The following is a 12,117-nucleotide window of genomic DNA, read 5'->3' on the forward strand; positions in this document are numbered from 1 at the left end:
CCCCCTCCTTTCTCTCCCTCACATCTACACTCCTCTATCATCGATGGAAGCCTCCCCTCCAAAAAAAAAATAGTCCTCTCCTTCTTTCTTTCCCTCTCCCTCCCTCACCTACACTCGACACTGACGGAAGCCCCAAAACATTGTCTTCAAAGTTTGAAAGGTAAAAAAAAAATTATGTTTGGTCTATACTTTGTGTGATTCCCTTCATTGGTCTTCTATTGGTCTTTTGTTGGGCTTCAACATGGAGGAATGTAGATGGGCTTGAGAGGGCTTTAGCGTGGGTCCATCGGTGTGGAGTGTCGCAAATAGGAGGGAGAGAAATGAGAGGGATGGGCAAGAGAGGGAGAGTGAAGATGGGAGGGAGAGGAAGAGAACATCAGATTGTGCTTATGGGCGTCTTTTCTCATACATGCGGGTACATTTCAATGATGCATAGATGGCCTACATGTCTATTTGTTAATGGCTGGTGGGGAAATATTTTTCACACCCATTTGGCCCCAAGCTTTTCTCATATAAAAAATCAATTTATAAAATTTATGATTGTCTTTCAAAGTCTAAGAGTCGGATCCCATAATCTAGCGATACTTTGAACAATCTATAAAATTCAAGATATTAGGATAAGATTTGTTAATTGATTCATTGTCTTTCAAAACGTGTCACAATGTAGGAAAATAAATCTTACTGTTAAATTAGTCTTAATATTCAAGGTATAATAGTCTCAATTAAATCTCACATTTTCTAAGACACTCTCTTTTTTAGAAGTGTTATTTTTTTTTTTAAATAGACTTCAATTCAATTCATGAATGAAGGAAGTTACAGCTGTGACCAATAAATCCGAGTACAAATCCCGATTACAAGCCAACTACACATCGGTTAAAAGCACCCCCACGCACAACTTTAATTGTGCTGGACACTGTCTAAAAAACTTCAAAAAACTCTCTGATAACATAGTTCTTCTGAGATGCGAGACTCTGTGAACAAAGAAATGTCCATCTTGACTTATCTATGAGAAAACAATCTCATTTCACTTATCACCCCACCCTCCAAAGGAGGAGGAGATTTTCTACCCTCATCTTCTAAAAAAGAATAGGGACTCACTACCCTCTTCCTCCAAAAGACGAAAGAGAATTGTCTATTTCAAAAATTCTTATTAACCTAACATAAATAGCAAAAATTAAAACACCACGTAGACTACCTTAACTGAAAAACAATAAACAAACACTTTACTCTCCACTATCTGCCCACGCCGTATGTCCACTCCATATGCCCAACCACGGTCTACTTTGGTACGCTACGGACCACTTCCCCCCGAAGCTCACGCAGTCCACCCAGAAGGCCCTGCCCGATGATTTCTCCGCACATCAATGTTCTCATCGAACATCCCGTCTCTTCCCAGTCCACGTAACCAACTCCGCCGTCGTCAGTCTCTTCCCAAGGCTAAAACCAGATCCTAGAACCTCCACTTTGGGCTGGCGGAGACTAAAAAATAGAGATGAAACCAACCTCTACTCTTATAACAACCAAACACAGAGTCGTCAAGAGGCTTATTCCAGACACCCAAACAAAAAACTAGATCTAACAACCAAACGTAAAAAAATGAAGAAGAACTAAGAAACCATCTAAACACTGCGACTCCTAATTTCCGGCCACCATCCATGGGAGTGTTCGCTAAAGAGTTGCGACCGAACTCCTTCCCAGAAAAGCTTTAAAACCTCCACGCAGCTCGGCATACAACCTGAAAACAACCCTCTGGTTTCCATGGATAAAACAGAGATCCTTTACCCAGCGGGAAGCACCCCAAACTAACATGCAAAAACCATCATCTCCAGGGGCAAAACACCCGAATCAACTCACACCATAACCCTCTGAGAAGTCCCCACAGAAGACTATACCAAAACAGTCAGGAACATCGGCCAAAACGAAATCGAGAACCTCCACCCCCAAAGTGAAATGTCTCTCCGCTCACCTGAGTGTAAAAATAAAGTAGAGGCCTCGGGACACAGCCTCTAGTGGTGGCCTTTCAACCACCAAAGTTGCAGCCAAACAGATTTTATTTTCATAAAAAAGGAAATGAAAAACAGAAAAAAGAAAGGGTTGGGGGAGGGAGGTGGAGCCTCTGGACGGTTTTCAAATTCTTTAACCTAGAGAGAAGATAGAAATTCTCTCACTATAAGGGGCCTTCTTTTATTTTTAGAAGTGCTATTATTATAAAATGATTTTATAAAAATAAATTTACACATAATTTTATATAATAAGTTAAATTTATTTTATAATAAAAATAATTTTATAATTTAATATATTATATTAAATCACATCAATTTATAAATTTATTTTTATAAAAGTTCTATTTGGTTAAAGCATTTATATCATTTTTTTTTTTGTATGGTAAGAATTAAAGACGAAAATCCATGTGAAAAATAGATGGCCAAATTCACAACCTTGGTGTAAATGGTAAAAGGTATATAGGACAAAATTCAAAGTTGGAAACCTACCATTGCGTGACATAACAACGGACTACGTTTAGTTTAGGTACAATGTCACTTGGCTTCTACGTTGATTAATTGGTACAATTTGCATAATCAAAACCAGTTGACACAAAAACCACATTTGACCGTCGCCACTTTTTCACTTAAACGCATTCACACGTCTTTCACATCACAAACTCCAAAATCTCACCACTCATTTTCATTTTTCTTTTAAATTTTATTAAATACAAATAAAATCATTTATTAATTTTATTAATGTTGATTTATATTTAAAATTTAAATTAATATTATTTTTAATAAAATTTATTTTTTAACCAATCACATTAGATTAATACATATACTAAAATATAATTATATTTATAATTAAATTTTTTCTTTTATATATAAATCCAAAATAAAAAAAAATTAAACTCACTTTTATTTTCTTTAGTTTTTTTTTTTCAAATTCAATTTTTAAAACTCACTTTTATTTTCTTAAATTTTAATTTTTACATAAGGGTTTTTTATTATATAAAACAATCTTATAGAAATTTGGGGACTAAAACGACGACGGATTTCTTTCATAATGGATGATAACCCCTCTCCCTCTGTCTCTCTCTCTGCCATTTTCATTTCATTTTCCACAAAACCAGACGCTAGCTGACGATCGATGCTAGAGCTCTCCTATAAATCCCACCTGAGTTAATTATTCCCAGTAGCTTTCCGCGGAATCTCTCTTCCCAGATTCTCCGAACGGTGACTGTCTCTCTTTTTCTTTCACACTGCTGCAGATCTAGGGTCTTGGTCTGTCAATTTCTGCAAATCTGTGTCCGAATTCCGGGCTTCATTTATTTTCTGTTTCTAATTTATTGAACTTTTCTGTGTTTGGAATTTACAACTGCAGCTCCCTTTTTGCGCGATAAAGTATGTCCGGCTGAGGTACGAAGTCATACGTTTCTGTAGGAACATGTATACGTATACGTGGACAAGTAACTGTAACATGTGTGGTATTGATGAGTGTGTGTAATGTCTAATGTTATATTATTGACTGTGAAGAGCGGGGTTGATATTTTGGAAGATCCAGAAAAATCGGGGCGGGGCTTGGAGAGAGCAGTGAGCTTTGAAGATGAGTGAAAGCCAGAGGTTCCAGCTGGGGACCGTTGGGGCTTTGAGCTTGTCGGTGGTGTCGTCGGTCTCGATCGTGATTTGCAACAAGGCGCTCATTAGCTCGCTTGGTTTTACATTTGGTGAGTAGTAATCCATGTGTATTCATCCTTAAGAAAGCAGTGCTGAGATGATGGATTTTGTGATGCAATTAAAGTGACATTGAGCATCGGTTCTTAGATCTGTAATTTTTCGGGAAAAAAAAAAAAAAATTATTGGATTTGGTGCCTAGGTGTGGTAATAGGAAATAACGCTCTCATTTGTTTAAAAACTAGTACTTTGTGGTTTAATGGTTGTTGCGGACCAAAACTACCACGCGGGCTTATTATTATTATTATTATAATTTTTAATCAGGGAACATTGTGAATAAGTAGTTATTCTTATTCATTTCTCATTAATGAAGTCTGCATTGGATTTTTAGCGTCGTCCTCATTATCCTCTTAGCTTCTGGGTCGTTGTTATGTAGTGGAGGATACTTACTTACAATATGGGGTGCTGCAGCCACAACCTTGACAAGTTGGCATCTTCTTGTCACTTTTTGCTCTCTTCATGTGGCGTTATGGATGAAATTGTTTGAACACAAGCCTTTTGATCCAAGAGCTGTAATGGGTTTTGGCATACTAAATGGAATCTCCATTGGACTATTAAATCTTAGCTTGGGCTTCAATTCTGTTGGGTTTTACCAGGTAACCTACACTTCTGGTCCATAATCTACGACTGTAATAGCATACATAAATATTTATTTTATCACTTGAGTTTATATGATTTAGTTTCTCATTTTATTTCAACTCCATTTCTGAAGTATAACATCTCTGCGTTTGTACCTGTAAAAAGATATATATGTGATTGCATGCGATTGGTTTCATGAGCTCTGTGAAATTGAAAAAGAGTTCATTATATGAAATGTGCATGTGTGCCATGCAATTTGTGGAGTCTAAATAACATGGGGTCACTTTTTCTTGTGATAAAAACAAGAGCCTGATCTCAAAGTTTGATCTGTACGGATTCATAAATTGTTGGTTTTAACTTGTGTCTTGGTATAGCGTCGTGGTAATATGATGATCTATGGGAGTGATCTGTTTGTGACTTGTCTTTGTTATCCCTTTTCTTATCTAAAATCTTAGCAGTATTGATCTTATATGCTGGTTTCTGAGCATTTCTCTCTTGGTTTTTTGTTAGATGACAAAACTGGCTATTATTCCCTGCACTGTTCTCTTGGAGACTCTCTTCTTTATGAAGAAATTCAGGTAAGTTTTATTTAGTCTATCAGTTTGTATGTAGGTTATAAGATAAGATACAGCTGTTGTGCTACTTGATTGGTAAGAAAAAGCTAAAGTAAAAACTGGAAGAATCTTGTTTGTATGGTAACCCTCTCTCTGCTATTGGTGGACTGTTGCACAGAAAGACCGGCAGGAGAAACCTCTCTAGCGGCTCTTTTCATGCAGTTAGCTTCTGCTAGCGGCGTGCAGCAAGGCCATGACTCAAACACTTTTTTCAATTCGGAGAGAGATGGACACAGTCTATAGACCTCGCTATATTTAATGTTGAGGTGCTTTATTGCCTTTTGTTTGTCTCCACCACTGCAATTGTAGCAGAACTTCTGGCCCTACCCTCTTACTTCTTCCCTTTCTTTCTAAAAATCTGGAAGCATATAGAGTTTTAAGTTTCTTGTGCAGACTAATATTAAGGTTTTGTCACTACACTTACACAGATAAGCCTGTGAATATGATTCAACGTGCTTCATTTTAACCAACTACCTCGTTACCATTCTCAACGGAAACAAACTCTGGAAAAAATATGCCTTGTGGTCCCCTTTAGTTGTTGCCTGGAGCCAAGAACGAGCTTTGACTTTGCAAATCACTTTTATGGGGTACATTGATTATGCTGAGAGGAAACAGGGAAAAGGGTTTGGCGCAGATGAAAAGTCAACTTTTATAGTTTATTTCACAAAAGAAAAAAGAATATTGTTATATTTTGTGGTACGTCGCTCAATTGCAATCATAACTGCTTTCATCGTTGGTTGGGCCCTGGCAAAGGCAGTCTGGATCAGAGAAATTGGTATCAGTGATGACCCTCAGCCTCTTGAAAATGACCTAAGGTGACTGAAACATTTCCATCATTGGCAATGCTTAGCTTGGGGGAGTTGGCCTTTATGGCACAAGTTGCTAAGAGGCTTGCAGTAAGACCAACTGGCTTGAAGGCATTTGAAGCCAAGAGACCTTAGCACTTGAATGGTTATTTGTCTAGAACTTTCACAAGCCTGGAAAACATTATCTGTACAACTTCTAGAAGGCAGATGTTTCATGGTTTCTTGGTCATGATTTTAATCTTTAATGCCTATTCAGTACTAGTCTAAACTACTCTAATTTCTTTGTTTTCTTTCCCCTTTTTTTACTTGGTTGAAATCAATAGAGTAGGTAGTTTGTGCATGATGTCTGACCTATGCATGCCGGCACTTATGATCTTGTTCTTCTATGATAGTTTGTCCATTGGGGAGAGAGTTTCTGCTTTCATAATTCATGGTGGGCGGCTTGTTCTGCCATGGATGCTCTCTATATCTGTTTAAATACTGTGTACTGATACTTTTTTCTTTACCCTCTCCCTCTAAACAGTAGGAGTATCCAATTTTCACTCATCATCCTGCTTTTTGGTGTTGGAATTGCAACGGTGACTGATCTTCAGCTCAATGCCCTGGGTTCTTTCTTGTCCCTGCTTGCTGTTATCACAACCTGTGTTGCTCAGATTGTATCCTAAGCTGAAATAACGTTTACTGTGTTGAATGTTTCTTATACATTAATTTACCTGGCAGAAAGAAGAAAAGAGAAAGAGGAAAAAAATAAAAGATGAAGATATATTTCATGTTTGGCCAAAGCAAACAACCTGTCTTTTTAATGTAACGTTTTCTCTTATGTGACAAGTAATAGGCACATGTGCCAAATAGGCTTTGGATTAAGTGGCACTTCTCACCGACCATAATGCCTGATCTTTTTCATGGTTAATTAAGTGTTTGTTGTTAAGAACTTAACCAGTTATTGTCAGATGACTAATGCTATTCAGAAGAAGTTCAAAGTTTCTTCAACCCAACTTCTCTATCAGTCTTGTCCCTATCAGGCGATAACTTTGTTCATTGTAGGCCCGTTTCTGGATGGACTTTTGACTAATCGGAATGTTTTTGCTTTCAAATATACCCCTCAAGTGCTGGTAAGATTTGCGCCAATCCTCAGATTGCAAATCCCTCCACCCCACACACACACACACACACAGGGAAAAGAAAGATTTCTGCCTATCTGTTTTCTAATCTGTTTTGCCTCTTAATTTAACTATTATACGTGCTTTGTCTTTATTGCAGTTCTTCATCGTTCTATCCTGCCTGATTTCTGTCTCTGTAAACTTCAGTACCTTTCTGGTTATTGGAAAGACATCTCCAGTCACCTATCAAGTCCTTGGACATCTGAAAACATGCCTGGTTTTGGCGTTTGGCTATGTTCTACTTCACGACCCATTTAGCTGGCGAAATATTTTAGGAATCCTGGTTGCTGTAGTTGGGATGGTACTCTATTCTTACTGTTGCTCTCTTGAGAGCCAGCAGAAGGCTAATGAAGCATCTGCACCATTGTCCCAGGTAGTTCAACTTCTTTCCTTGCCCAATTTTTATATACTATTCGTTTTCACATCGATTTAGATGATCATTTTTACTTATATAAAAAAAAAAAAAGATTATCATTTGGTGAAACAATTAGAAAACAACCTGATATCTCACCTCCCCAAGGTCTTTGTATCTACTTCCTCTCTCAGTAAACTCCTATCTTATCAATTTTTTTACTTTTCTCATACATATCTTGATTCTCTTTATTTTTAATATCCCGCAGTTTTATTGGCATGTGTAATGTATATGCTAAACATCTTTGTTTCTTGTTGTAGGCAAAGGAAAGTGAATCTGATCCCCTTTTAAATGTAGAAAATGGAGCTACAATTTTGGGCGATGGCGTTGTTCCAAAGGCTCCCACATGGAATTCAAACAAGGATCTGCATGCATAAAAGCCTTTGTAATCGTTAATATTATTTTGGGTCGATTGAAATCGGTACAAAAACCAGTCCAGTGATGAAGATGTTACTGGTAAGGTCACCCATATGTTGCATAGCAACGAGTAAGTTATGTCAGATTATAACTATTTTGTAATCTCTTGTTACAATTAAGAGGAAAGGGGAAGAGACAGGGGGGGAGGGGGGTTGGGGGAGAGAGAGAGTGTCTGAGTCTCCCTATTATAGCGGTTTTGGGCAGTATTTTTGTACCAATCAGGTGCATACTAGAATTTAATGTTTTGTATACTATTATTTCGAAACACTGAACAATTTTCGTAGATGTTTTCTGTTTATTTGTATTGGTATATTCATTATTTTTTGAATATTTCTGGACCTAGTGAGAACCTTTTGCTGCTGAAGATGTTCAATGAAACGTGCACGTCAGTTTCTGTATTTTATAGCCTTCATCCTCTTCACCTCTCTGCACTTTTGCAATCCAAGCAAAGCGAAGGTTTGTGAAATGATAATTGCATGCGAAGTGTCGTATAATCATTTAACAAAAAGTGAATAAATATGAAATTTATATAATAAAAAAAATTAATTTTTAATAATAAATTTTACTTTGTTAAAGAGACTATACGGCATTTACGTATTCCATAATATATAGCATTACTATATATGTGTTCTTGAAAGATCATCCGAATTTTAAGCTCGTATGTGAAAATTTTACATATCAAAATTGGACTTGCATTGTAATTTTTTGAGTAAATGCAATTATGTAGGCAATGTGCAACATTTCATTAATTTTCCTTGGAATTTGTGTTATGGTTTCAACATATTATTTAAAAAATATATTTCAAAATATAAATGTTAGGCCAATAAAAAATATCATTCTAAAAAATAAAAAAGAAATGTTTGATTTACACATAAATCTTATATATGAGTATTTGCATTGATGCAATTTTGTATGATCTATTGTATTGTAAATATCTTTTTATTGTAGAATAAATCTAATAAATTAAGTTGGTATAAGAATTAAATTTATATATAAACGTTAGGTTTATATATATCCAACGTTTATATATATAAAACTTGAGTAATGTTAAGTACAAACTTCAAATGTTAGAACACTTTTATTAGATTATGTAAATATAAATTCAACTGAGTGTTTGGCTAATAGAATTTTAAAATGTGTTGCATTGGATTATGCAAATGTAAAAGGGGAGGGCTTTTTGCTACAGTAAACTAGTGTTGGGTCAAATATGATAGTTACTGTAGCATGACAAAAAAATAAAAAATATTTTACTCCTTGCTTTCTATCGTGATTTGGTTGTGGCAATTATTTTAAGACTATAATATTATTATTGGTTAACATATAATCGGTAGAATGGTAAAATATAATAAAATTAAATAATTTAAAAATTTTTAAAAAATAATTTAATATTATTTTATTATTATATAAATAATATATAGATAATTTAACGTGAAAATTGAAAGTAAATAAAATAAGTAAAAATAAATTCATGTCATATTAGCTAAAACTTGAGTTTAACTTTAGTTATTTAAATCAGAGTGCTCTAAGTTTTATAAACGCATTTTATAAAAATATAGATTCTATTAAGAAAAGTAAATTTTTTACGCTTTTCTACTATGAGATCTACTTTTTTATAAACAACTTGCACAAATGTGTGCTTTTGAGATTTGCATATGGCATTTCTCTTAAAATTATCACATTTGAATGGTGAAATGATATTAAATAATCTGTGAACGGTAGTAAAAAAATAATAATAAAATAATAAATATAAATATTAAATATAACTTGGAGTTGTGCCACTTTGCCTCTGTTAGACTCTTGACTGACACACTCTCACTCGGTCGCTTCTACATATCTCCTACAGAGAGAGAAGCTTGTGGATGGCTCTACGAAGGGTGAGCAAAAAATCCATAGAACTGGGGCTTTGGCATAGCCATGGCCTTGTTCGTGAGTTCTCGACGTTCTCGCTGCCGAACCTTCCCTACGACTACTGGGCTCTGGAACCTGTGATCATGACGGAGATCATGAAGCTGCACCACCAGCAACACCACCAGTCCTACGTCACCAACTACAACAACGCCCTCGTCCGCCTCGAACACGCCCTCACCATGGCTGATTCTCCCACCATCGTCCGGCTTCAGAGCGCCATCAAATTCAACGGCGGAGGTTTCATCTCTCTCTCTCTCTCTCTCCCCGCATGCATGCAGTGGAATTCACTCATGAGACCTCTAATTCATTTGACGTAAGGACTCAAACAAATAGCTCCTCTGCTCTTTAGAGTAAACGATCTGTTCGTAGCGCCGTTTGGCGTTTTGTACTCTCTGCTGGGATTTTCTAATCCCTGCCTCGGCTGAAAGTCTAAAAAATGCTTTAGTACTGAGATAAAAGTAAAGTCAACAAATTTTGAATTCTTAAACAAAGGATTTAACTCTTGCCAATTCTTTGTGGAAAAGGTCATATAAACCACTCGATTTTCTGGAAGAATCTGTCACCCGTTAAAGTAAGTCTACTTATCATTATTGTTTTTCTGTTTGTTTTGTTTCTTGTGCGAGCTATTGATTATTCGGTTTCATTCGATGTCGTTTTGTGGGTCTCTGATCACATTTATGAAACGGTTATGACAGGAACTAGGTGGTGAGCCGCCAAAGCCTTCCCTAGGCTCGGCCATTGACAGACAGTATGGTTCTCTCGACGCATTGATTCAGAAAGTCAATGCAGAAGGTGCTGCTTTGCAAGGCTCTGGATGGGTTGTAAGTTTTCGGAACTTTTTTGAGCAACTTTCTGAGTTACATCAGATTCTGAAGGTATTTGATGGATCTCAGAACTCAATTAAATATAGAACTCAATTAATGGGAACTATATATTTAATTGAATTCTGGACAGTGGCTTGCTCTGGATAAAGAGCGGAAGCAGCTCTCAGTTGAAACCACTGCAGACCAGGTATGGTCATCAGAGCTTTGCTGTTTAAGTCATTGGTTAAAGAATATGGATGTTATGTGCCTCAGTAGTTTGATGCTACTTGCAGTTGAGATTTTATTCACATTTTTGCTACTGTGCACGTGTTTATGTGAAAATGGTAATTCAATGATGAATACTGAAACATATTAGGTGATGGACAATCTGGATGAAAATATGAGAAAACATTTGTTAGTAAGCGTAGTGTATTCTCAGCTTTTCAATGATTCCAAGGTGCACTAGATATTCTATTTTTTTTCTTTTGATTTCATGAGTGACTGAACTTATGTTGGCTGACATAAAACTTTACAGGATCCACTTGTAACTGAAGGATCAGCTTTGGTTCCGCTGATTGGAATAGATGTTTGGGAGCATGCATACTACCTGCAGGTGAATTTACTGCTTTTGCTATTATTTCAAAGATGCCGATAGTCTGAATTTGGCTGTTTCACATTGCATAATTTCAACGTATCAGATTAGAGTAGAATCTTTTGAAAATTTCTTATATGAACCAACTCGCATCGACAAATGTGATTGTGGATGACAAAATTTAAAATGAAAAGTATCATTGTTTTATTGTTTATGGTTTCAAACGTCATTTTCTTTCTTCGATCGCACAAAACCGTCAGAAATAGTCATTTTGATCACAGAATTTTGGTTACAAAAATCTGTTTCTTTTGTAGTTAATTCCCTCTATGCAGCAATGATGATAAATGCTTCTACTCACCTCTCAGTACGAGGATTGCTTCTTTGAGTATATTGAGCATCTATCTCGGCCTATTTCAAGGGCAGAATATAGAATGATCTGCAACTTTCTTGCATGATTTTGTCATTTGGTTGTAGCCTGAAAACAGAAATAATCACCTCATTGTTACTTAAAACTGAATTTTTTTTTTTCATGCAGTACCGTGATGTGAAATCCAATTATCTGAAGAACATATGGAAGGTTATTAACTGGAAATATGCAAGTGAAATTTATGAGAAAGAGTGTCCTTGAGACAACAACGAGCTCTTAGTACTGTGGTTAGGCTTTTTACTGAATGCCGGGTCTGGCCTGGTATATGTATATTAATACAAGCATCGTTGTACAGTTTGTGATGAAGTTGTCTTTTGGTTATCTTTCCTTGTATCAGACATAATGCATGTAATAAGAATATGTTTCTTATGGTGTGCTTGCTTTTGATATTCATGTACAGATTTAGATAGCCCTTATCAATGATTATTTGATCTTACTGCCTGTAAAAATGTCAAACTTCAAATTCTTTTAGACATTTCACCTTTTGAATCCTGATCTGGCCAGCTTGATTTGGAAGGTAGAAAATTTTGTTCTCTGTTTCGCCGCCATTCTGACCACTTTTTCTAAAACTTTCTCCAAACTATCTCAAATTATGAAGTGGAACAATCTGGTGTGAATAATTAAGTTGAAAAATTTGGTATTTTTAAGCAAATTTTAAGTCTGATAGTTTGGTAGAAGTT

General features: G+C 36.0%; 2 protein-coding genes across 5 annotated transcripts; both read left to right on the plus strand.

Annotated features, from left to right (window-relative positions):
- Window positions 1-3,063: 3,063 nt before the first annotated feature.
- On the plus strand, window positions 3,064-8,105 carry LOC122294590 (UDP-xylose transporter 3). Of its 3 annotated transcripts, none has more exons than XM_043103469.1 (9): window positions 3,064-3,221; window positions 3,370-3,404; window positions 3,522-3,712; window positions 4,131-4,315; window positions 4,809-4,876; window positions 6,242-6,374; window positions 6,669-6,830; window positions 6,979-7,251; window positions 7,551-8,105. In XM_043103469.1, exons 3-9 carry the CDS (start codon window positions 3,592-3,594, stop codon window positions 7,665-7,667), a joined length of 1,059 nt encoding a protein of 352 aa, XP_042959403.1. In that variant the 5' UTR covers window positions 3,064-3,221; window positions 3,370-3,404; window positions 3,522-3,591; the 3' UTR covers window positions 7,668-8,105. The 3 variants fall into 3 exon arrangements, with proteins under 3 accessions (XP_042959403.1, XP_042959404.1, XP_042959405.1); XM_043103470.1 differs by having other exon boundaries at window positions 3,106-3,269; XM_043103471.1 differs by lacking the exons at window positions 3,064-3,221; window positions 3,370-3,404 and having other exon boundaries at window positions 3,570-3,712; window positions 4,096-4,315.
- A 1,385-nt stretch (window positions 8,106-9,490) lies between these two features.
- LOC122294591 (superoxide dismutase [Mn], mitochondrial-like) lies at window positions 9,491-11,824 on the plus strand. Of its 2 annotated transcripts, none has more exons than XM_043103473.1 (6): window positions 9,491-9,852; window positions 10,140-10,186; window positions 10,311-10,490; window positions 10,570-10,626; window positions 10,954-11,031; window positions 11,546-11,824. In XM_043103473.1, exons 1-6 carry the CDS (start codon window positions 9,567-9,569, stop codon window positions 11,636-11,638), a joined length of 741 nt encoding a protein of 246 aa, XP_042959407.1. In that variant the 5' UTR covers window positions 9,491-9,566; the 3' UTR covers window positions 11,639-11,824. The 2 variants fall into 2 exon arrangements, with proteins under 2 accessions (XP_042959407.1, XP_042959408.1); XM_043103474.1 differs by having other exon boundaries at window positions 10,311-10,436.
- The last annotated feature ends 293 nt before the right edge of the window (window positions 11,825-12,117 follow it).

Source organism: Carya illinoinensis, chromosome 14 (assembly GCF_018687715.1).
Source record: "Carya illinoinensis cultivar Pawnee chromosome 14, C.illinoinensisPawnee_v1, whole genome shotgun sequence".
Lineage (NCBI taxonomy): Eukaryota > Viridiplantae > Streptophyta > Magnoliopsida > Fagales > Juglandaceae > Carya > Carya illinoinensis.

Excerpts from the sequence above, each read along its gene's own strand:
- LOC122294590 (XM_043103469.1), top strand. The coding sequence starts at position 3,592 with ATGAGTGAAAGCCAGAGGTTCCAGCTGGGGACCGTTGGGGCTTTGAGC. Across the intron at positions 3,713-4,130 it reads CTCGCTTGGTTTTACATTTG|CCACAACCTTGACAAGTTGG; the intron begins GTGAGTAGTAAT and ends GGGGTGCTGCAG. Across the intron at positions 4,877-6,241 it reads TTCTTTATGAAGAAATTCAG|TAGGAGTATCCAATTTTCAC; the intron begins GTAAGTTTTATT and ends CCCTCTAAACAG.
- LOC122294591 (XM_043103473.1), top strand. The coding sequence starts at position 9,567 with ATGGCTCTACGAAGGGTGAGCAAAAAATCCATAGAACTGGGGCTTTGG. Across the intron at positions 10,491-10,569 it reads AGTTACATCAGATTCTGAAG|TGGCTTGCTCTGGATAAAGA; the intron begins GTATTTGATGGA and ends AATTCTGGACAG. Across the intron at positions 10,627-10,953 it reads TTGAAACCACTGCAGACCAG|GATCCACTTGTAACTGAAGG; the intron begins GTATGGTCATCA and ends AAAACTTTACAG.